The 25412-nt window shown below is 30.1% G+C and overlaps 2 protein-coding genes and 1 long non-coding RNA gene across 4 annotated transcripts in view; 1 reads left to right on the forward strand and 2 right to left on the reverse strand.

The window, feature by feature from the left end:
- The window catches only part of LOC114130638 (histone-lysine N-methyltransferase PRDM16-like), a 98851-nt gene extending 96234 nt beyond the window's left edge, over positions 1–2617 (reverse strand). The window contains exon 1 of the mRNA XM_050203138.1: positions 2494–2617. Coding sequence (XP_050059095.1) covers positions 2494–2530 — 37 coding nt within the window. The 5' untranslated portion in view covers positions 2531–2617. The remainder of the gene's footprint in view (positions 1–2493) is intronic.
- Positions 2618–5039: 2422 nt separating this feature from the next.
- On the forward strand, positions 5040–9139 carry LOC114119327 (outer dynein arm-docking complex subunit 4-like). Its single transcript, XM_027980839.2, has 5 exons — positions 5040–5612; positions 6252–6566; positions 6722–7131; positions 7244–7556; positions 8545–9139. Exons 1-5 carry the CDS (start codon positions 5214–5216, stop codon positions 8800–8802), a joined length of 1695 nt encoding a protein of 564 aa, XP_027836640.2. The 5' UTR covers positions 5040–5213; the 3' UTR covers positions 8803–9139.
- Positions 9140–9579: 440 nt separating this feature from the next.
- LOC114119325 (uncharacterized) lies at positions 9580–24313 on the reverse strand. 2 transcript variants are annotated; one of them, XR_007605230.1, is made up of 7 exons: positions 24159–24313; positions 23188–23509; positions 20352–20708; positions 19647–19837; positions 15077–15380; positions 13665–13895; positions 9580–10522 (listed from the first exon to the last, which is right to left on the reverse strand). It is a non-coding gene; the product is annotated as an uncharacterized LOC114119325 (long non-coding RNA). The 2 variants fall into 2 exon arrangements; XR_003592024.2 differs by having other exon boundaries at positions 19643–19837.
- Between the last annotated feature and the right edge of the window lie 1099 nt (positions 24314–25412).

Raw genomic sequence — 25412 nt, forward strand, 5'->3', positions numbered from 1 at the left:
TATTATAACTTAGCCCACTCCAATCAAGTCTCTAAAACCGCCCATGCATAATACGATAGTAAATAAATCAATAAACAAATAAACGACACATTCGGTTTCCCAGTATATATTTCACAGACGGTTTTGATTGTTTACCAGTCATAAATCATTTATGTGGAATAATTATTGTTGTATAATAAAATCTTTGGTCACAATCCGTGAATTTAGAAAGAAATACAATTAACGCGTAATTCGCTATTCCGAACATTATATTGTGTTGATTGATAATAAATGTATTGTTATTATTTGTGACAATATTATTGACAATCGTTGTCATACTCCGTTTACTCGCTTGCATTGATTTATTTTATAACAATAAACGATCAAGAACCGATCTAATTTTAACAAATCCATAATTATTTTATTGAATCAGGTCTAATAATTATTGAAATAAGATGTATTATAGTCCATTTGTTGCTAGTCACACCCTCCGTTCTAGAATTTCAGAATTATTTAAGTAATGATAATGTTCGCTAGAAACACCCGAGTTATGGTTTTAAAGCGTTGGTTACGACTTTTACGTTGACAGCCAAAGTACACTTTTTTATTGCTACTACTAATTATTATATTAATTAATATAACATTGGTGTATTATACTTGTTTTTGTCATTTAGCACTTAATATACGATATAATATATAAAACGAATCTACGCTTATTCGATAATCATGCATGATACGTATATGAGTTATAAAATATAAACTCGAAAGTCTTAGTGGTCGAAAAAGAAAAGAAAGACGGATAAGAATCTTAACGTTTACTTGGTGTAAACTTATTATACCCTGTCAAGAAACAATGTATAGTATATTACTTTTTTTGATTTATATGATACTTAAATCACTAATTTCTCAATAAATTTTTGAAAATAAAAAATAATGTATAGGTAGTCAGTCATATAGTTTTTTGTTTCAATTGTAGTGATTGTTACTAACAAACTTATAAACAGTCATGTTTAAAGTAATAAAGTAATGAACTAAAATTTTTTGAATTTACCAATGCTAAAAATGTAACATTATTATTTATTTATTTTTTTTATTGTGTATATTTTTGTCTTAGTTCCTAAATTTTGGCAAAAATATGAAATTGAGAAAATAATTAAAAGCATTATATTGGGTATGCCGTTTGTTTGTTCTATTTATATACATTTTATTAACTGTTATCGCATAATACAAAATCACTGTTATTTCCTAAGTATTTGAGCCATTTGAGGAATACAGTCAACCAGGGTTGTATAACTTATTTTATTAATTATAAAAATGAATACATAAATATAGTGCCTAAATAATCAGAAATTAAATGTAATTATTATATAAAAGTAAATTTCTTCATCAAATAAATTTTATATTATGTATTTTAAGCAATAAAAATATATAAATATATAATACCAATAGATCACTGATCAATATATAACAATAACAATAACGGTTAAAATTAAAACGAAGTTGTGTATGACAAGTGGATAAATAGTTAGTAATTAACATTCAATTCGATTTATAAAATGTGAAAGTAAATCATAATAATATAATAAAGCTACAAATTTAAATTTTTATGTTAATTTCATGTAAGCTTTTATATTTTGGAAGGTCATAAGTGGAGTGGTACGAAAATCATTACTTTGTTAAAGCAACAAAAATTTATTTCAAAATTACGAGTACATTAAGAGTATTTTTTTTTTTCAAAAAATAACTCAAATCTACGAATCCTAACCTATCAACAATATCATTTAAATGCAGTTACTGGAGAATATGAAAAAAACATACATATTATAGTATATAGAAATATAAACGATAGAAAATTAGAGACAAATTCTTCGATTACTGATCAACTTTATTTAATGATTACAATATTTAATATTCATCCCAACAATAATAATCGTAAAAAAAAAAATTGAAAATACCTGACCTTTATTAGGGACTTAGTATAGATTCTATTCTCTCTTTCACGGCCATCATACCTGTTACCATGAGACATATTTCAACGAGTCGTCTATTTTTAAAACCACCTACAATCTTTGAAATTCGTCACAAAATACAAAAATCGAATATACAAGATTGAATATTTGATTTAATATAAGTCATACACGTATGAATATTTTTGGGTTCAATATCTGTATACTCAAATGTAACCTTACCAAAAAAAAAAAAAAACATTTTTTCAAAACTTGTGATTTTCAAAAAAATAAAATAGGTATATATATATTTTTAAATACATAATATTATGTTATAAACGGTTTATGAGTAGGTACTACGAATGAGGCATATAAATTAATATGATATCACGCGAGTGGATTTACAGATTTATACAGAAGGTACACATATGAACGATTATGGTACTATATAATATATAATTATTATTTATTGTATATTTTAATATTATTGATAGTGCGCGTTGTGCGTTATTCGTTTTAAATGTACTTAATATTTAGGTGTTGAAACACACAAAATGCGTTGCCTTACCTTTGGCGAGTCGCCTGGCCACGGATTTTGACCTCATTGGGGGTGATATCGTCGGAGTGTGCCGCCGTGGTCGCGTGGCTTCAACTGGCGTGCCCGCCGTGCACGTTTTCGCACACAGGGCTTGAGTTTCCCTGAAAAACGGTCCCCGCCGGCGCACCTGTGTACCCGCGCGGCCCCTGCACGACGCAGTTATCAGTCATCGGCCGACACCGCCACCGTCGCGACACATTATAACGGTGTATAATATGGGTACACCGTATATTTCGTAATGCGCGTTCTACACGCCCGGTACGTCGTTATTGTTATAATATATGCGTTGTATTAATTATGAATAACGCCGTTGCCTCGTATTACATAATATTTTGAATCACAATCGATGTCGCCAATGTCTCTACGTCATGACAATAACACATAATGTAGGTATCCGATCGACGGGACACGTGATTGGGAATTGTGCAGCGCGCGAGTGCATTTAACGCACGACCGTATACCACAATACGAGTATACACAATATAATATAGACATGACAGTGGGTAGTACGAGTATACGTGATGTGATGACGTAGCACTGGGACTGACTCGGGTGGCGATGACGCGATAGCCGACCTGACCCTGCCGTACGGGGGACGACTTGCTGAGCAACGCTTACCACCAACATTTATTTGAATTCTGATTTTCGAGATTTTTCAACACCCCCTAAAACCTTTTTTTTTAATTTTGAACTATTTTATACGCTATGCGTACTTACTATACTCAAGTGTCCTTAATAGTGTCCAAGTGTCCGGTGGGATGATACAAAAACTTATTTTTATAAATTGTAGCCTCTATCCCCTCAATTTTTTCCCGAATATTATTTAGCGGATAATGTTTTTGAACGTTTTGATGGAGGTACTTATTTTGAAATTGTAAATATTGTATTTATCAATTATAGTGTTTAAAAATAGTTTTGTTAAAATACAAAATAGGTGTAATATTTATAATACTTAGATAATTTTTAAAAACATTTATAAGTCAAAACCTTTAGTATAACAAATTCAAATAATTCAAATACTACTTGTTCAAATTTTGATTTCAACACTTTTAAAACAATTGTTTATAAAAATAAAAAAGTAGAGTAGATATTATTCATTAAAAAAATTCAAAACACGAATACATGATGAAATTTGAAAGTATACAATTAATGAATCACAACAAGTAAAGCTCGACAGATTAGTAGTTTTGATTATTGTAAATACTTTAGATGATTAAAAAAAGAATACTATTATGTTTTATTTATAACACCTACAATGCTACATAGTATCAATATGTGTTTGTAATGTGTATTGTTTTTGTAGATATATTTCATATACGTTAAGTTAACGATCAAAATCGAAGATATATTTATATATATATATATATATATATATATACATTAACAAGAAAAAATTCTACAAAAATAAAACAGAAAAAACGAATCCCGCACAGATTCCGGAGATTGAACCGTAAAACGATTTAGAAGCTGTTTGTGTCCTTCGAACTGCGAATTGCTGCAAAGATGAAATATTATCAGCCGTTCCGGGATAACTTTCCGAACTAACGGGCAAACGATAAACCATCATTTATAGGACTATTACGTTATCCGAGTGTCGGTGGACGTGGTGGAGGCGGTGATTGTGCCGCTGCAGTGCGAGAAGCTGTTTGGAACAATTTTTCCGAAGCATTAAAAACCAACCTCGCCCGCGTAAACACTCCTGTATTGTTTCGGAACGTTAAAAAACAATAACAGTGGTCGTAAAATATAAAAAAAAAATCCAACGGTGTTCTTGCGATGCCATAAAATAATATTATATACGTACCTTAAACCTATTACTATGTATACATATACGTACGCGAGTGTATGCACATTTATGGAGTCACTACCACCGTTAGAAATGTGTAAAGTATTCTGTCCAAACGCGTCAATTTTAAATAATATCTCACTACTGCTGTGATAATAATCCGTGGTTGACATGTATAATTGATCGTTGCATGGGTGTGTTCATACTGGATCGCCCGGCCGAATGAAATAGTTCATTTTTAAGTTTTTTTCGCAAACAATATTTAAATAGAAAACAGAGATCAGACCTTATAATATGACATATATACCTGCTGACTGTAGATAAAACGAGTAACTTTATGTAAGGGGTACTGACTGTACTGTATGTACACCTTGAAAAGTGCAAAGAAATTGAAATAATGTAAATCCAACATGAGTAATTCATAATTCCACGAAAAAAGCTCTTGCGATAAATTCATAAATTCTATTCATATTTTTTTATACATAAACATAAATAAAGATAACATAATAAAAACAATATATAAAATTATATACATAAAATATATAAAAAATGTACATATAAATTTAATTAATTTCTTTTATACCTATTTATAGTAGGACCATTAAATTCTTATTTTAATTTTTTGTTACGATTATTATATAAAATTTAAATAAATATACTATTTTGTTTTTATATAATATTTTATCATGTTCTTATAAGCAAAATAAACATGACTACAATTTAGTTTAGACTGCTCAACAGATTTATGAACTATGTAGCCATGACGTCAAAATTCGAGAAAATTAATTTATATTTAAAATTGTATATTATTATATAATATTATATATTGTGACGTTTCGATTTTTTTTTTGATAGGTAAGTTAAATTCGTATTTGTTTCTCACGATTTCTCGTATAATATTAACATGGCATTGAACATCAAATTAGATGCATTTTTGAATACAAAACCACAACCGGAATGGTTGAATCAGTTAAGAGTGACTATTGCGGTGGCCAAAAAGTTTGAACAGAAAGGTGATTACGAAAAAGCCGCAAAATGTTATGAAACCGTCTTATACTATGACCCCGAGGACACTAGAACGCGCGTCAAACTCAGTAAATGTTATCAGAAATTGTTACAACCCGAACAAGCGGCAAAACACCAGACTCAAGCAATGCAAAACGATCCTGATTTACTCCAAACCATTGAGAACGAAGCTAGTGTAAACTTTAAATTGGGAAACTTTGCAAGCAGTTTAATGACTTACAGTCGATATTTTATGCGAAGGAAAACGTCGTTTGATTGTAATCAAGGATTACTGAAAGTAAACAAACCAATATAAATTTCAAAATCGTAATAAATAATAATATAATATATAGAACCTTCAAATATCAGACTTTCTTGATCGCTGAAATATTGACAATTATTCGGAAGTTTTCATTATTCAATGAATTCAGTTTTTATTATATTCCCAACAATTTCTGCTATTTGAAAATGTCCACTAGAAGTTTAAGTGTTAAATATTATTTTGGATACATATAATATTACAATTACAAATTTACAACATAATAAAATGTAACCTCATTAAACATGTTTATTATTAGAATAATATTCCGATGAACAATAAAAACCTTGTTTTTGTCTTTATTTTAAAATAATTGAACTGAATTATTATTAATAACATGTGCAATTTACCTATAATAATATAAAAACTTTCAATTTATTTTTCACTCAAAAATAAATTTTATGAACATAAACTTAAAATTTAAATAAAAAAATACTGTATATATACATATTTGTACCATTAAATGAAAATTAATTGTTTGGATTGAAATTTTAATTTAAAGCCTAATTTAATAAAAAGTCATATTGTGTATAAGAGTAGTTGCTAGTTGGTTTTTAAGAGTATGAAATAAGACTTGAGAAATAAAATTTTTAAAAAAAAATATTCATTTTTTTTTAGGTCAATGAAGTTATGGATAACTATTTACCTGTTAATGGAATGATGATTTGTTTAAAAAAAACAATATTAAAAATGATAGAAAATGGAAAATTTTTCGACTCGGATGCATGCGAAAAGTTGAACAATTCTAAAAAATTAAATAATATTCACAAAAGTCACACTGAACAAACCCAAGAAGCATATTATTTACGGAACATAGTACAAAACGTGAGATTTTATAGAAAACAGCTGGATGTTTTACCTAAACACAATAAAAATGATAAATTAGTTTATGAACAAATCCAAAACGTCGTTCACACATTTGAAACAGCCAAAGTAAATATATATATTTAAGAATGTAAGATGTATAATCTATATATTCTTAGGAAAAAAAAATTATACAGCATAATTCTATTGTTGAATACTTATTATATATTATGTTTCTGAAATAGTGTATACATTAACTTATTTAAAAAAATATTTCGTTGCAGAAAGATTTATACCGAAAAAAACCATTTTATATTTACGAATGTCTAAGACCAAAACGCCAGCTTAATGACCAGCGAAAAATCAAAGATTTGATCAAATTACAAGTTGCCAAGTATATTAATTCAATAGTTGAATATTGCTTGTCCGGCGAAATCGAATTAGCTCGACGACAAGCCGAACTAGCTATGAAATACATGGAAGAACATCGATTTAAACCGTTGAAGGTGGTGAACACCTTGTACGAAGTATTCGGTTTGGCTCTGTACTTGTTGAATCGGGATATACCCGAGTGGTCGAATGAAATGAACGACAAAAGGATATTATTCATATTGGGTTCGAGCTTCGACGAGAAAAACGCTTACAATCACGTCTTTCACGAGTCATATTTCGGGATCAAAAACCAAAACACGAAGTAAAAATAAAACACACACTTTGCACACTAATATTATGTCTATCGCCGTGTATAGTTTCAACGTTACGAGTATAATACTTAATATAATAATATGAACGAATATTATACACAGGAGTTGTTTGAAGAAACTCTCCAGGCAGTTAAATGGCATCGAATTAACCACCTACAGTCTGTACCTTCAGTACGAGCGGATTAAATGCTACATGCATCTAAAAGAATTTAAAGCCACGAGACCGTTAACGAAAACAATGTTCAACGACGCTTGTACTTTGGGCAGTATCGCGTGGCAAGTGAATGCCCTTATGCTGACGATGATCTCCGAGTCTAAATTAGGCAACGGGCTCCAGTGTATAAAAACCACAGAGTTTATAATATCACTAAGTAGAACTCTGGGAGATGAGAACGTCACTGCGTTTATGAGAAAAGTATGATAGGAAAATTCTTAATCTATTATACATACATTAAATTAAATATTCTAGGAAATCACATCTTGAATTACATCTCGTATGTTTAATTTTATATATTTTTATAAAATATAATTGGGTACTAGAACCTCGAACCCCGGTAATACGTAACTCTAAGGTACTATTATATAATTTAATTTAATTTAAATTGCATTCGTATTTTAAAATCTCCGTAATATTAAAAAAAATAAAATAAAATAATAATACGAGAATAACACGTGCAAAAATCAATATAGTTGAAAATGTTTTTAATTTCAATGATTTTGTATTTGCATCAATATCAAAAAAATAAATATTTATGAAGGTATTTAATAATAAATTTACTATTAAATTTTAAGTGAATATATTTTTTATTTAATTATTGGTTGTACTAATATTACCTTGGTATTCCACAATAAAGTTACAGGTAAATAATTAAAAAGTGTCCAAATTTCATTAATAAATAATAATCAATATTGATAACAATTAAATATACGTAATATTTGATTTGTGTGGTGATTCAACAAATCGTTAAATATGTTTTAATATATTACTATTGCTTATACAATATACCTATAACTATTATAGTTATATAACAATATTTCTATGTAATGTTTTGTTATTTTGGGTTTTTAAATTTTTAATATTATTGTAACACTAATTAAAATTTTTGAAAATATTTAAAAATGTGATAATAAATAATTAATACTTCACTAAATCATCTAAACCAATAATATGTGTATTTATGTAAACATAAATTATTAATGAAGCATGACAAATGATTAAGTTACCGCTGATTTGTACGGCCCGTTTTAAATTTCTGATAAATGATTGTAAAATATGTTATAATCATAAGAATACTTAATTTCGTCATTATTAATATCTATTTTCCACAATATTATACAAATACTGCCATGATATTAAAAAACTACACTGGAACGTATTTTATTAATAAATTAAATAATTCTAGGTGTGGAAATTATTTGCCACAGACCAAGTGCGAGTTCCTGAAATGGGCACCGAAGATGAACGAAAAGCAGATATGATAAACATCATGCCGGACTCCGAAAACATTTTACTCATGGAAAGTTTATTAAACCGTATCGACAGATTGCCTAAAGAATGTAGGATATCTTTGGCGTTAGGAGAACATTCAGAAATGAACTGCGCAGATCATCGACCAAACATTAGACAGGGACCCTTGATAATCGACAAGAGGTGGAAATGAAAACGTATATTTGGCTAGGTTTATTCGCTGCAATGAAACAAAGATCCGATTTATCGATCCAACTGCTGTTTGTGTTTTTAAACTCGCGACCGAGTAATGTTAATATCAATATTATTCGTAACTATCTATGCGTATTCTATTGCGATACATCAGAGGAAAAGGGGGAGCGTTATATATCTTAAGAGTTAAGACGGAATCACAGCTACGTCATCTATCGTGTCGTTTCCAAAAACTGTAGAAATGTCCCGGTTTTTAAATTTCACCGCGGCTTTTGTTCGTCGACTGTGACTTACTTAATTACAGTTAATAAAGTTACCATCACGTCACTACGACTGACCTGTTAATAATATTGAAAAATAATTACATAAATATATATGTTATATAATATATAATATGACACGTGCAATATTATATTATGCAGGTTGTATATAATTAATATAGGTATTACTGACATAAAGAAAATAGTTCTATTATTAACTTATTCGCAAATATCTCGTTCGACAAGAAACAGCCCCGGCGCAGCATCCGTTAAGTTATAATATTACCTATAGAGTGTAGACTATACACTATACAGTATTATCTGCAATCTGCACTGCAAACGCAGACACGCCGAAAACGTTTAAAACAAAACAGAAAAAAAAACAAACTCACACGGACGCGTGAGATCTCGTGTCGGTGAGTCGCATAAATCTTATAAATATTAAAATCGTATACGCTTATATAGTATAGTGTGACTATATAATTCTCGTGTGTGCAATATACGTGTGTATAGGTATTACGTGTATAATGTGAATAAACGAGTGACGGGACAGACGCTGCGGCGGCCTGCACACGTTGATGCGTAATATGCGCTTCACGGTTATCGGATGGCTCGTACGTATAATTTTGTGGTGGCGTTTTAAATACGCGTGAAACGCGTTGTCGCACACGTATCCGCCCGACATCGTGCATCAGGACCCACCGCGATCAACGCCGCCGCAGAGTATATTTTTATATACTACCTATATAGTGTTATACACGATACTAATACACACACACACACGCGCATATTATATTTATGTAAGTATAGTGGTGGGTAGTAGTCGGTACGTAACTTATATGATGTACAGGGTGCGTTTGTGTAGCCGCGTTGTGCACACTCAACCCGCCTAAACAACGTTAAAATATAATAACACACGTATATATACTGCAGCCCGGATTTCAAATGCAAAAGGCAGCATTATTTTTCGGTTACAATGCATTTCGAGTACAGCGGTACATAACAAATTCGTTTCACTTCAAAGATGAAAATTTTGTTTTGCATTTTAATTTTAATTTTTCAGTGCACATACCTTAATACGTCGTATTCCGGCCATTAGTATAAATTCGAAAGTTCAAAACATCACATCAAGAAATTCTGTTTTCATATTTATTTTTTGTTAATTTCGTGAAGTTAAAGAAGTACCTATTAAAAATTGCGATAGATCTCAGCGGTCGTTTTCCTATCGCTTGCGTAACTCCGTAAAGAAATGTTGGTCATTTTTATTCTCTGGAATGGCATTTTTGATTACTCGATAACTTTATAAAGGTGTGGTGGTGGTGGTTGGCAGTAAAGTGTACCAGCCAGACGTTTATAATTGTGAAGCAGGTAACTTGCTCGACGAAAATTGAACATCGACTTGCCAAAAGACGAATCAATCACCTCTTCTATATCTGAATAACAATCGGCCATCTCTGATCGCTGAAAAACGTGATATTTCATTATTATTTTTGTCGAGTTAGGTATAACTTTGGTTAATAAAAATCGCAAATGAATTATAAACAACTGTATGCGGTGTGGATTACACCCTGTATAACGTACTATCACATCGGCTTATTTATGTACATATAATAGGTACTATAATACTACGATTATAGGTATATATACATATACTAATATACATATTTATAATGTATAATATGGACTCGTACGAGCTGCTGCTGCAACACTGCGCTCACGTCGCACGCACGCACCGCACGTCCGACACATCCGCCACGATAATTAAACGAAAAATCTTAAATCGTGGAAGACAAAACGAGCGGCGACTGCGGCGGAAAATATTATTGTACGAGACGAAACATCGTCGTCGTCGTCTGTTGTAATCGCATTATTATTATTCCTGGGCACACGGCGAGCGCGGTGCCGTAACCCTGAGTGGCCTTTCGGGGAAACCGAACAATGCGCGCCGGGCGCGGGACTGTCGACAGGTCTCAGACCGCGTGTAAAATCGTTTGTGCCCGCGAGAAGAGACCGTGGAGAAACCGCGCGCGTGAGAATAATATAATATAATATTATGTAGTGCGACGTGAGACTACGTAATCGGTATGCGCACCCACCTACATATAGTCGCGATGGTATATTAGCCGGTGTGATAGACGTCGGAAAAACGAGTGATTCTTAAGTCGTGTGTGTAATATTTTAAGGGACGAAAATAAAGGTTACGCTGTTTTACGACGACTGTCGTAGAATATAATATCGTCCGTCGACGAACTTCTCGGTCGGAAGACTTTTGAGCGAACGCCACACCCTGCGCATGTGACACACGACACGACATGTTTGCAACGTTTGGCGTTAGAATCTCCAATAAGTACTACGTCGTTGTTAACTTCACACTGTGTATAATATAGAATCATTAAAACCGAAAATTCAAACTTTTAGGTAAAAACATTGTCTGTGCGATCACTCTTGCGATATTGTACGTATAGTTATCGTGAGTGTATGGAATAATAAAATATAATGATGCACGAGTAACTCTACCACAAACTTAAATATCGTACTAGAAATTGCCTACAGACAATGTTCTCACCTTCGAAATTGATCATATGTCGATTAAATACGACTTTAATTTATAGTAACATGCACAATCGTAGGAATATAAAATGAATAAAATACAACGATGAGGGCAGTACACGGTGTACGAACGACCATAATAAAATATTACATAACAATATATTTGCTGGCGCGAAAGTATGGTTAGATTACTCAAGGGGTGGGATAGTTAGAGCGTGGGCGGTCGCCGCGGTATCGTCGGAGTTTATCTGTCTGCGAATCCTCTGCCGGCGCGTCCTCGGCCGCGGGCGCTTGCGCCGTCCCGCCTCGTGCCGGACTGCGAAATATAAGAGACAACTTTACTATACGTAGTATAACAAACAACGATGTATTTTATATTCGCTCGTGGAATCCCGTATTTATATCAAAGGACCGCCCTTCTGCCCCTTATTGTAATCAATTAATTTAAATCGCCTGTATTATACTTTATTCTCCAACAACATATACCTAATATCCAGTAATATACGTATTTTATTATAATTTAATAGGTAGCTATTATGAATTCGGTGATGATATGACCACTTTCGGGATCGTGATAATTTACAGGTGATTAGTTTTTACAGTGAGGATCACACGGGGTTAAGCAACGTAACCCGTGTGTGCCTATTCAACTCTTTTATAGCGTAATTAATAATATTTAAAGTTTAAAAATGTTCCACGACATATTTTATTTTGTGTATAGTAAGTAAAACATAAAAATACCACACTATCACTTACACCAGTTATACTTCAAAATAAAATCGAATGGAAAGTTTTTTTTAGTTCGACACAATGTATCATAGAGATGTGTTGCGACCGTGAATTGTGTGGAGGAAGAGTTTGGTTGTCAGAGACGGTAACTTACTTCGTACGATTTTTCGATGAAAAAGTTTGCCACCCGATTTTCACTTCAAAACTTACGAATAACTATTTTTAATCGTGTTTCATAATAAGTAAAAATAAATATAAAAGAAAAAAATTGTTCACTCCAATTTCACTTGCAGCCCGCTTAATCGAACAATGAGCATACACAACAGACGAGGATTTCGATCATGCAGAGTCACTCCACAAGCGCCTCCAATCTCCATATCAGGAGATGATTATTCGAGGGAGTTGAGTATCATATTCCAGGTTTGAAGTTTTTTTTCAATTAATTTATCATTAACTTAGAAAAATACTGTATAATTTATTGTTAAAATAAAAATTCATGTTTGCAACGTCTTTTTCTGTATAATTGTTTGTGTTTTGTATAAATTAATGCGACTAAAGAGTTGATCGACAACCATTATAGCATGTGATATAATATTGAAAACGCATTTACTGCCATCAAAAGGTTATTTACGTCGAGATGTCAACACCCACATTACAGTGTACAAATACCCATTACTGCACCACGCGATTTTAATGATATAATACCTATATTATTAATAACTATAACTATACAGCTTCTTGCAGAAGATAAAAATACAATTTTTTTTTCCTTATACAACGTGGTTTGAGAACAATCAACAATTCGTATCCCCGTTTCCCCCCTTTTCAAAAAAGCCGGGCACGCCACTGTTCGATACACATATCAAACGTTTACTATATCGTTCGTCACTGGGCGCCACGAAAGCTTCCCGAAGACGAAGTGGCGTGCGTGTTTTTGAGCTTGCACTCCGTAAACATCACACACACACGAACAGTCGTATTACAGCGGTTGCGGGAACATTGATTTGTTGGTGGCTCCACCGCCGCCACTGCGCGCCACGACGTAGTCAGCACAAGCGCGCAACCGTCTGCAGCAGCAGTAATATTATTATATCGTCTCCCAGACGCTCTTTTCGCCCTCCGGCCGGCCGCGCGCGCGTCCGCCACCAACACTGCCGCGCCCGCTCGGCATCTGCAAACTATCTTGCAGGAATCGATATCACCACGACCGCCGCCGGCCATAACGCGCCTACCTTATACATTATTACGATATGCTCGTACATCATACAGTTTGTATGTACACATTTATTAATAAATTAATACAACAGGTGAAAGATCGACTTACCGGTAGTGTGCATTACGACTTCGCCACGCACGAGTTCGAAAAAAAAAATTGACGTTGATATCCTAATGAAGTGACGAAAATGTTGAGTTGCGCGTACGTACCCTCGAAGACAAAAATCTATATTATTAAAGTCGTTATTTGTATAACAGCGCTTAATTGAATTTTGACGTAAGAAACTTCACTCATCTCGAATGTTGTACAAATTATATTTTACAAAAACTTAACAACAACCTGTAAAAAAAAAAAAAACTCCTTAAAATATATTAATTAGGCCAAAAGCACTACGTTCAAAATTATGATTTGAAAATAAACGCCGTAAATCAGCATACTTAAACAAAACCATCCTCGGTAAAATTGTGCTGTCGTATATGATACGTGTTGCTTGAAGTAAATGTAGATACCTATGTATTTATCTATGTACAAATATATATAGTTTAGAGGTCTCTGTATCACGTGTAGTTGAATTCACGTGCATTTTTTTGTACACGCTTTTAGCATTTATTATTACACCCGGTATTTTATTTTCGATGAATTTAGTTTATATTCCAATGGTTACTAATTTCAAAATAGTGGTGATCAGTTATTTATTTTCAGAAACAGTTGCTCCATCCATCCCGTCTTTTTACAATAATACTGATTATGAAACATGCATTTATAGAGTATAGTAGATATAAATATTTTTAGTTTTTAAATTTTTTACGGAAATTGTTATTTATTAAATATAATATATTTTTTAATATTATACTATAATTTAAAACTTTAATAAATATTATTTTTTAAATACAAAACAATATCCGTTATTTATTATATAATACAACACGTCAATTTAATTCACGTTTTAATTTGAATTTGACTCAACTAAAAAACGTGATTTAAGATTATTCACTTTCAAATCTAAGAGTTCTATGTAATGTATAAACTACAATATAGGTAAATTCATAAATGAGGGGGTGTATTTATTCAGCACTTTCATTTTTATTGAATTGTCTTTTTTAATCTATAATATTATTAGGTATTTATTTATTATTTTTTGAACTTTCGTCCCATTGTTGCTGCAGATTATATGTGACGAACTCGACACTGATAATCACTTTTACTACAGAAGTCAACAGATAGAAATGCCACACGCCTAATCAGCATGGAATATAAAAATTATATAGTTTATATATTATAATGTTTGAATGTGAGTTAAATCAAAAATACTGTAGAGCTAATTATAATGAGATAACGGCTATGTTCTGTAAATCACATATTGATTTACACAAATAAACATTTTGTTATATAATTGGTTTTTATTCTATACAACATTATATAAATAAACGCCAACATGATTAATCTATAAGACTTGTGAAAATTGTGATTTTATTGTTTATATACTTTCTATTTTTTTGTAACTGAATTAATGTACTTACCTTCAAACTTCATGAGGAACTATTTGTATTGAGTATTCAAGCTTCTTAAAGTTAAGATAAATATATCCAAAAATATACTACATTTGACATCTTGTGAAATATTACGCGATGTATAACAAAAGCTCTTCGTGTATTTGGTTTCATAAGTCATAATTGATCATAGTTCAACAACTTTAATTGCATAAAAATGTTATTTTTTTTTAGTGGTTTTCTATTTCGGAATATGGATCATCAATTTAGAATCCTTATCATTCTATAATCTCAATGGCATAACTAGCAACGAAAGAATCACTCCGCTTAGAATCTAAAAAATGAAATCATTGTAATATAATATTGTCTAATAAATTATAATAACTAATAAATTACATATGTAATATGGACATAATAATAATATGTACAATAACACAATATACATAGGTAAATAGTATTTAATAGGATGATAAGAAACGAATTTTCAATTTGATCATATGAGGTCATGGAATTTATAAAATATAATTTTCAATAACAGTTTTTTAATAACATTATATTTTTAGAAAACCTTTAAAACTAATATTTTTATTTAAAATTTCTAGTAAAACGACGTATTTAATGAGTATTGGAAAACATTTTAAATCATTTTATGACATTTTGATGAGCATGCAGCTGTTTTTTATGTTTTCACTCGGTAGCTATTATCCACTATGACGTTTAATACGTTATTATAGCAATAATGACGATTTTTAAGTATATGTTTAGTTTTTATCCGGGCTAAATACCTAAAGTGGATAATAAATGATGTGTAAAAATAGGAATAATTTAATTGATACATAAAAATACGAAGTATAACAATATTGAATTGCCCGTACGACTCGAACCCAAGTATATTATTTACTTTATCTTGGGACCTTTTTTTATTTTCTATAAATTGATACTAAGTAAGATAAACTGATTGACAATTTTTATTTGTATTAATAGATATTTATATTTGTCCAGCAATAAATTACCATATTATATATAGTAATTAAATAATAAATCTGTGTAAATAGTTTTTAAGAAATAAAAAATATTTATAAATTATAATAATTTATATTTTAATAAAAAATACGGTTTTTATTCTGGCAATAGTACGAGTATAATATCGTACACGCCTACTTAAAATAATACTCTTTTTAACGGATATGCACCTCGTTTGTTTTATTTTTAAATCGAGTACCAAAATGTATATAATATTACCGCTCCGATTATTTCATCTATACGGTATTTAGAAAGCTGGGAGTGCAAAAAAACAGTCGCGTGCTTTAGAAATCACAAATAAAAAAACACTACAAGAGCACTCCGTACACATTATGTAGTTAAAACGGGTGTCATTAGAACGAGCACACCCCACTCCCAAATCGGTTTTTGTCTACGACCTCGATTGATCATTCATAACGTCCTATTCATAGAAATAATTATTATCGCTTTAAAACGATCCGTTTAACAGAGAGACTTCAGCGTCCCCGTATGTATATAATAATGTTATATATATATTATAATATAATTGCTGGTAAACTTAGCCCCGCGACAACGACCACAATGGAGACCTCTCTGCAGTTACGACGTCCACTCGAATACGGTGGTGGTTCTTTTCGAGGGGATACGTATATCATACATGAACTTTTTTTTTTGCAATATGCGACGCGCATTATGTACTTAGGTCGTGTGCCCCTCATCCGTAAACGGTACGTACGTACAGACACACGACCAATCAAACGGTCAAGAATTTGTATTATGAAAAAATAAACCATAATCGATTTCAACAATGATAATTTTCGTTTGATTTCATAAGTATTATTATAATTTCAAACTACACAGTTAAATTATTTTTATTTCTTGGGAAGAATAGCGTATAATATTTGTTGTACCTCTTGAGATTTTAAAAAAAAATACGAAATCATATGGGTATCACACAATAATAATATACTATATTGATTGATATATTGCCTATCCAGTGCCTAATAAGATTATAATTAAATAGAAGTTTGAGAATAAATGTTAATTATGTGTGTAATTTTGTAAAAATGAAAAATTCAGTATAACTATAATGAGCTAACATTTAATTACTAAATACTATTTACTTCATGTCTAGATGTTATCAATACAAACATATTCAATAAATAAACATTATTTTCTAAAAAAAAAAAAAAAAATATTTAGTTACTGTCTACTACAATCTAATCTAATAACTGATAAATGAAAACCAAAAATCTTTACCGTATACTATAATTAACCGTATTTTTATACATTATACTATACTAAATATTCCTGTAAAATAACTTGCACATTCACTTTATAAGTACTAGCAATATAATATAATAAGTACACATAACGACTTGAATGAAAATTCGTAAATTCAAACTGCTACGAGATTATCAGACGATAGTTTTGTAATTGTATTAAATTGCGTCGCACAAAATTTGTAATTGAGAGTACCTATTAATATAAATATATAAGGTCAAAGTAATTTTGGAAATGCGTAGTAAATTTCAGAAGAAACTCGATAAATGAAAGAAAATGGACAAATGTACATGATATTTAAACATGATTGCGTAAATTGTAATAATAATAAAACGTTTCAATTATTTATAATAAAAATGAAATTCAATTACGTATTTAAAATATATTTAAATGAGTATAAGTTATTAAATATCAAGGTTACAGTTATTTACTCAGTGATGTCTTATCCGTAGTTATACTTAAGTTTTTTTTATTTCAATAAAAAATATTAATACATAATTTAATAATTTCAATACTATATTATTATAAATAATATGATTTAAAACTAATATTTATAATATATATACTGTATAGCCTATTTATATAAACAAGTAGGTAGGTGTACCGAAAAATATTTAATAGGTGTTATACATCTTTCAAATACATTTTACGACATTGAATTGAATTATTGATTGAATCGAGGACAGAGTGGAAAGCAATTACGGCAATACGAAGGAAAAAATAATTTCGCAAAGAAATCCCAAAATGGCCACAGCTGTCATGAAATGTTCAACAGTCGTAAAAGTTAATTAGTTTCTTTGAGAACATTTTATAATGAAGCCGTTGAAATTCGAGGGACGAGACCATTCTGTTTCACTGCCATCAAACTTTCCGATCACGCGCCAAAAACTGTATTTATGTTTGGCACATGGACTTTTGAAAGCAAAACTCGGAGGGGAAAGAAAAAGAGGTTGGTGGCTAAGAAATACTACTTTTGTTTCGGTTAATTGTCTTTAGACTTCGCCCGCGCAAATGTGTTTTACTAGCAATTTTATTTCTTCCAACTTCGGACAATTCCTTACACGCGGTGTCCGAAGAGCTCTTTTCCATTGAACTGTAAACGGTCAGAAAAATATGTCGTTTGTCGTTTCGTTCGTAAAACAATAGTTAAAGTAAACAAGTTGGAACACTAGTTGTACTAAGCTGTGGTATGATTTGGGTCTTATGATTTTGAAAATAATATAAAACGAGTTTTTAAACAATCAATATTAAACTTACACGTTTAATTTTTAGTAATAATATAATATGGTTAAGTATATTTTCCGAAAAAAACTTTTTGTCAGTCAATTATGTATACATATAAATACAAAGTTTATTTCGTGAAGTTTAAAAAATATATAGCTCACGGAGTAATTTATTAGAATATAAAAGGATAACGAAAAAGGGGTAAAGATATTTAATAATAACTTTCCAATGAGTAGCGATCAACAAGGTGAATTTTGAAGTTGATGCAACAGCTTTTGCAGTCACTATACGACAGTTAAAAGTGTGGACGTTTACGACTTGCATATACGAATTATTATATTATTTATTATAATAAATTATATGGTCTGTGACATGGAAATACTTTATCGTCTTATTAATCGCGAAAACCGACAGCAAAGGGTTCAACCCCAGAAATGTTTGTCGATATAATATAGGTTTGTCGTTAAACGTACCCTGCACCTTTACCTATATAAGAATAATAATAATAATAATAATGGCTGCACGTGATGTGTGTGAGAGTTTGTCATTAGCCAGTGGCCAGTGTTGTATATAGTTGCCACGTATTTATGTACTATACGATACAATCGGGGGGTGGACGACGTTGCTGGGAATAAAAACAAGAAAAAACCAAAAACAAGTGGAAAGTTAAAAAAAAATACATATATATTCTCCCCAGGCGTACCTATTAGCATAATTTGTCCATGAATCATACGCGCCGATGTTTCGCATATGATAAGACTATAGGAGACGCTTTTCTTTACGGATATAGCGTGACTCATTAAAGCGTCCACTCAATTATTACTGTCCGGAAAGACCGGAATTATTAGCAGGCGATTATGATTTTTATTGGCCTTAATTTCATTTTTCGTATGTCATTTATTTTACATAATCACGTCAGTGAACATTATTTTCGGACACGAACCCACCTCCTTAATGGTGTATTCAGGAAACAATATTGCCGCGAGCGCTACAAAAAATGCGACCCCGGCCCGCGACCAACGGTAATTAATAATATTGCTATGAAGTTTTTATATCTTAATTATAAATATAGGCGCAATAACTTACGAACCAACGTTGTATGTTTTAGTCGCAATATATTATATTATTTGCACATTTGAAAACAATTTTCTCGTACCCATATACAAACTGCATTCAATCAGGTTAATTATTAAAAATCCGTATTGATTGTTTATAGCATACATTATTATCTGACAACATAATCCTACATGACTACAATATGAGCATTGTTGACTATTTTTTCTGCAATCAAACAATAAAACAATTAAAATAAGTAACTACTAAACTTTTACATCTCATTAAAAATTAATTCATGGTGTAACATTATTTATATTGCTTGACCGCGGCGATATTTACCTAAGTTTACAGTGTACACTAAGAAAGTTTGAAACTTAAAGTTATTTTCAAAGAAATACATATTTATCATTTTTTTATAACAACAATACTCAATAGCGATTTTATTTTATAACCATATAATACAAGAACTCAACTCAAGAAAATTATGTTAATATATACAATATACTAGTATTAAAATTTAAAACTATGAATAAAAATTAATATATACACGGAAGAGTAGATTCAGTGAATTTTTTTAAAATATTAAAATAAAAAGTTCAAGTGACTTATTTTTAAAATATATAGGTAGGTAGTTCTATAATATAGTATTACACGTGCAATATTTAAATGTTTCAAATATTAATTAATAATTTAATAAAATATTATAAATGAATCTTTAATAGGTATGAAAGTTATTAACCTTGTTTATTTTTCATCAAAATTTTTTTTTATAGGTATTCCAAAGTTAAAAACTATAATATATTGACGTCTGTTTTCGGTCACCGCTCAATAATCCCTTTAATTGCTTATTATTATTACATATATACATTATACAAATATATTATACTCAGTGATTTTTTTATCAAACAACATTTGTTACTTCAAAATCTTTTAACGTTTTACATCAATTTTTTTTTTTACATAATTTCCAATCGAAATAAAACGATGGTTTCCGAATGCCTCCTGACAAAAGACTCCAGAGACAAACGGATGCTCCCCAGATGCACCAAACGCACAAAATACATCATCACTTCTGGAACTCTTCAAAGAGACAAACCTATTTCAGAAAATATAACATGAATACTTAGATATATCAAATATAATTACATAAACTTAAAACTTATTGTACCATATATTAAATATTTTTTATACCATCTTAATTGTAAAGTATTGTAAATACTATAAAATATAGTGTGTTTATTTTTTTCAGAAATGCTAATACCTAATCTTAAAAGTCGTGGCGTATTTATATATAAAAATAAAAAAACAACGGTTTTTAAAAAATATATATTTTAGTATTTTTATCGTTATTTTTAAATTTTTTACTTTCTTGAAATGACAACTTACATTTTTAGTTTCACTTTTTATGTAGAATATTTTTTGTAAAACTAAAAAATCAAAATTCGGATACGAGTAGTTTATGAAATTTAATAGTTATAACTATTTTATTATGTATTTAAGATTATGGTGAGTGGTATTGGAATTCCCGCATTGTGTTGATTTAATGAGTTTACCTAAACTTTAAATACTTATAAATTATAACTCATTAACTTCTAATAAAAATTCCCATTTTTATAATATGAAATTAAAAATGTATAACGTCATTCAAAAAAGTAAAATGCTTAAATATAAAGATAAAAAAATCTAATTTTTAGAAAAAAAATTTTATTTAGACTAGAAATAATGTGTAAAAAAAAAAAAAAAAAAAAAGCTAATACATTTTTAAATAATGAATTCAATAAAAATACAATCACCTTATTGTTGACAATGTGCCAAATATTTTTATCAGTTTTATGGTAACCAGATTATGTTTTCCGAAGCGTAATTATTCGATTAACACCATGAAAAATGATTTATTTTGAAATATACTCCAACTTACAATTTGTATAGTGTTGAATGTATTTTAATGTGATATAGTCTTAATTCAAATAATATATATTTATAAAGCTAAAACGAGGATAGCAAAAATATGGTTGACAATTTTTTTTTCCACAAAAATATTATTTACAATATTATACTTAATTTTGAATTAAAATAGTAGAAAATATTACTCTCTTCAAAGCTCTTATATAAGAGATTATTTCTAACGGTAGGTTATCTAAAGAAAAAGAAAAAAATTATAAGTAATCGCTGTAATTTAAATAGTCATAATAAAATAATTAATAAATTCAAAAAAGTCTAAAATATGTTATAGTTATTCTGTAATTAAATCACAAATAGTACATACTACATAATAAATTAATAACGTATTGCAGTTATCGTATATCAATTATTTTAGTCCCCGTTGTCCATACACCTACGTACGAGTATGTATAAAATGTATATTTTATGGAATGTATTTATCTCAATTTAACGGTTATACCTATATCTAAAACGTTAATCACAATAACATTAATTAGTCGCGTTATTAATATTTTAACAAATCAAAATTATATCTAGGCTTTTACTGATAATAACATAAAATGTATTTTAATACGTTAAAGGTATAAATATTTCTTTCGTCAAATGTTATTATTTATTATTAACAATAATAACTACTGGTTTTGATATCTAATTTGCATACAATTACGTAGTTTAATGTGTATATGCAAACAAATAGGTATATTATATACTTAATGGTTTGTAGGTAGGTAATAATCGGTTCTGTACACAGCGTACGAAAATTCATTTTTTAATAACAGTTTTAATTAAAATTTGGTTAACATTTTCGTTTAATACGTTCGGATGCACATGAGATGTTCGATGATGGTGGGAAAAGAGAGGGCCGCGAGGTTCCGTGTCAGACCGCAGTATTGTATAGTCCCAATATTGTGTACCTCCAAAAGGGTAGGAAACCACGTACACTTAGATGTCACGCTATGAATTCATAATATTATTTTATATAAAATATATTATACGTCCAGACCTTTAGCCGAAACGAGGTTGAACGAAAAACAAAAAAAATATATATACATCAAAATAATACGGTTACGAAATTACAGGTATTCGGTTCGTCCGATTAGCATATATATTGGACGCACACAGTTCTTCAGAGATAAATTTTTCTCGATATCATAACCAATCCCGAACACACGGCTATTTATGCGTCGAACACGCGATCGTTGTTATTTGACCAATCATTAAATAATGTTATAGGAAGGTAGGTACGTGTTATATTACCGTCAAGCGCTGCTCAAAAAGTTGTACTTCTATAAAAACGAATTACAAGAGCCGCGGGAAACATAATTTACGTGTGTGTTTAAGTGAATTATGGTGAATACGATATGCCTAATTATTATTGTACATACACAAATAAAATATATATATATATATTTATATATTTATACACATAAATTAACAAACAAAATCTAGTTTGTTCAACGAAAAATGAATACACAATACGACGCGCAACGGAGCAAATACTGATTATATCTATTGTTTACAACAAAAATAATAAATTCTATGATATGATATAATATGAGTTTGTATTTACATTGTGGTCTCATTATTAATTATTAAAAATAAAATTAGATATGATATTTTTATTTTTCACGTACCACATATTTGTCATCCCTAATCTACACATTTTCCACTAAACCCAGCAATAATCAGCATTAATAAATTGACACTATCTGTTTAGGGTATTTTGATGATTTCGTTCGACTCATCGAATCGACCAACCACGACCACAACGCGATCGTGAAATGTCCATATTTCACCGTAAGTTCACACCATAAGACAAAAACAAAACAAATCGTTTACTCATATGTAAATTAAAATAACGGTGAAAATAATAATTTACCGAATGCCCAGAGAACTTCCAATCACATTCTACGCCTCAATCGGTCGAAATGCCACGCAATGAGACAAAATAGGGACCTACAGACACGAAAAACAAACATTTAATACACAATATGCGAGTATATGTGTGTGTACGTGTGCGTGTAACTTGTTATAGTTAATTTTTTAATTAATTTATAAAAACTTAACAAATTTAAATTACTGTCGAAATAACTTTTTTAATTTCTTAGTTGATTTAAAAATAATTCATCAAGTTAAAATAAAAAATATTTTTGAGGATGTTAGTTTTAATGGTTTTATACATTAATTATTTTATAATATTATACACTATTTTAAGTAAAAATAATCTAAACCTATAGTCTATATAATAATAGCAATTATACTATAATTTTTAATGTTTCTTGATATTACACATAATTTAACACATAGATAAACAAAGAATACTCTTTATGTGTATTCAAGTTTTGATAAAAAAAAAAGTAATTTGCGACCTTTTTGAAACTAAATTAAGTAAAATAAAGTGTTTTCCATATTACCTTAAACTTATCGAGTTAAATATTTACTATTTATTTATTAACCTTCTATTAACTATTCTAACTTAATGATCTCGTAGTGTTTATTTATCTCGTTTTAATTATTTTCATTAATTGGCCAACCTTGGTGTGTGTGTGTGTGTGTGTGTGTTGGCTTAATATTAAGACATCATTGATTTTGTCAAATTATTTACCGGATGTCGTTTTGAGCTTCCGTCGTTGCTACGCCCCACGCTGAAACTAATATTATTATGCACAATGCACAATGACTGCCACCGTCTCAAATCCGAGTAGTATACCTGTGCTGAACACGCACAAAACAAATAGCTATATTAGACAAAGTTTGCTTATTTTCTGCTGAAAGTCTTTTAAAGTTCTGAATTGTCCGATATCTGTCTATTGTATAGGTACTCAATACAATAATCTCATCATTTCGTCTATTCACTCGCAAAACAATGAATAATAAGTTAATCTCATCCATTGTTTTATTTAAGTGTCATTCAACGAGCGTATAGTGTCGTTACGAGAGATTTCAACAAAAATTTAAAAATAATTATTTTATTACACATTCACGGTGTTATCGGCGTTACCGCACTGATGTGCGAATGATCAACATTTTTATATACCTACATCATATTATTTTGTCTGCATATCGATATGACCAGCTTTAGATCAAGATTGTAACTGCGGAACGGAAGCCAATTAAATCCAATTATAATCTAAACTAATTAAATTAGCATTTATAATTTATATACTAAACCATTTAGTTTATTAAATTTTATAAGAATTTATTTAAGTTTTATTTCAAGTATTTATTTTTTATTGTCTGAATGAAATCATGGGTGACCATAGGTAACATTTTAAGAGGGGTCAAAATAAAAAAAATTTTAATGTAAGATAATTAAGATACTAATAATATTATGCTAATATTTATTGAGTTACAAGTTCATAATATTTTTTGTCCAGGGAGGGACGAGTGCCCTATCTTGCCCTCCCCAATGGGCGCCCATGAATGAAATGACAGAGGATGATTGATATACCAGTTACTATAGTTAGTTGCTACTTATTATAATAAATGATGCAAAAATCAAATGAAAACAACCACTTAATTGTCTTGATGGTAATTTTTCTTTAATTAAAATATATTTTTTTGAAATAGGTAGGTACCTAATTATGATTAATATTAAACTTATGTTTACAACAGAAAATCGTTGAAATCATTTTTTTACACAAACTTATTTTGTCTTGTCTCATTTTTATAAAATCTATTATATAAAAATAAGTCCGGTTTTCCTCCCTGACGCTATAACTCCAGAACGCACGAACCGATTTCCACGGTTTTGCATTCGTTGGAAAGGTCTTGGGCTCCGTGAGGTTTATAGCAAAGAAAATTCAACAGAAAAGTGGGGAAATCGTTTTTCACATACAGCGCCATCTATTATACATAG

This window comes from Aphis gossypii, chromosome 3 (assembly GCF_020184175.1).
Source record: "Aphis gossypii isolate Hap1 chromosome 3, ASM2018417v2, whole genome shotgun sequence".
NCBI lineage: Eukaryota > Metazoa > Arthropoda > Insecta > Hemiptera > Aphididae > Aphis > Aphis gossypii.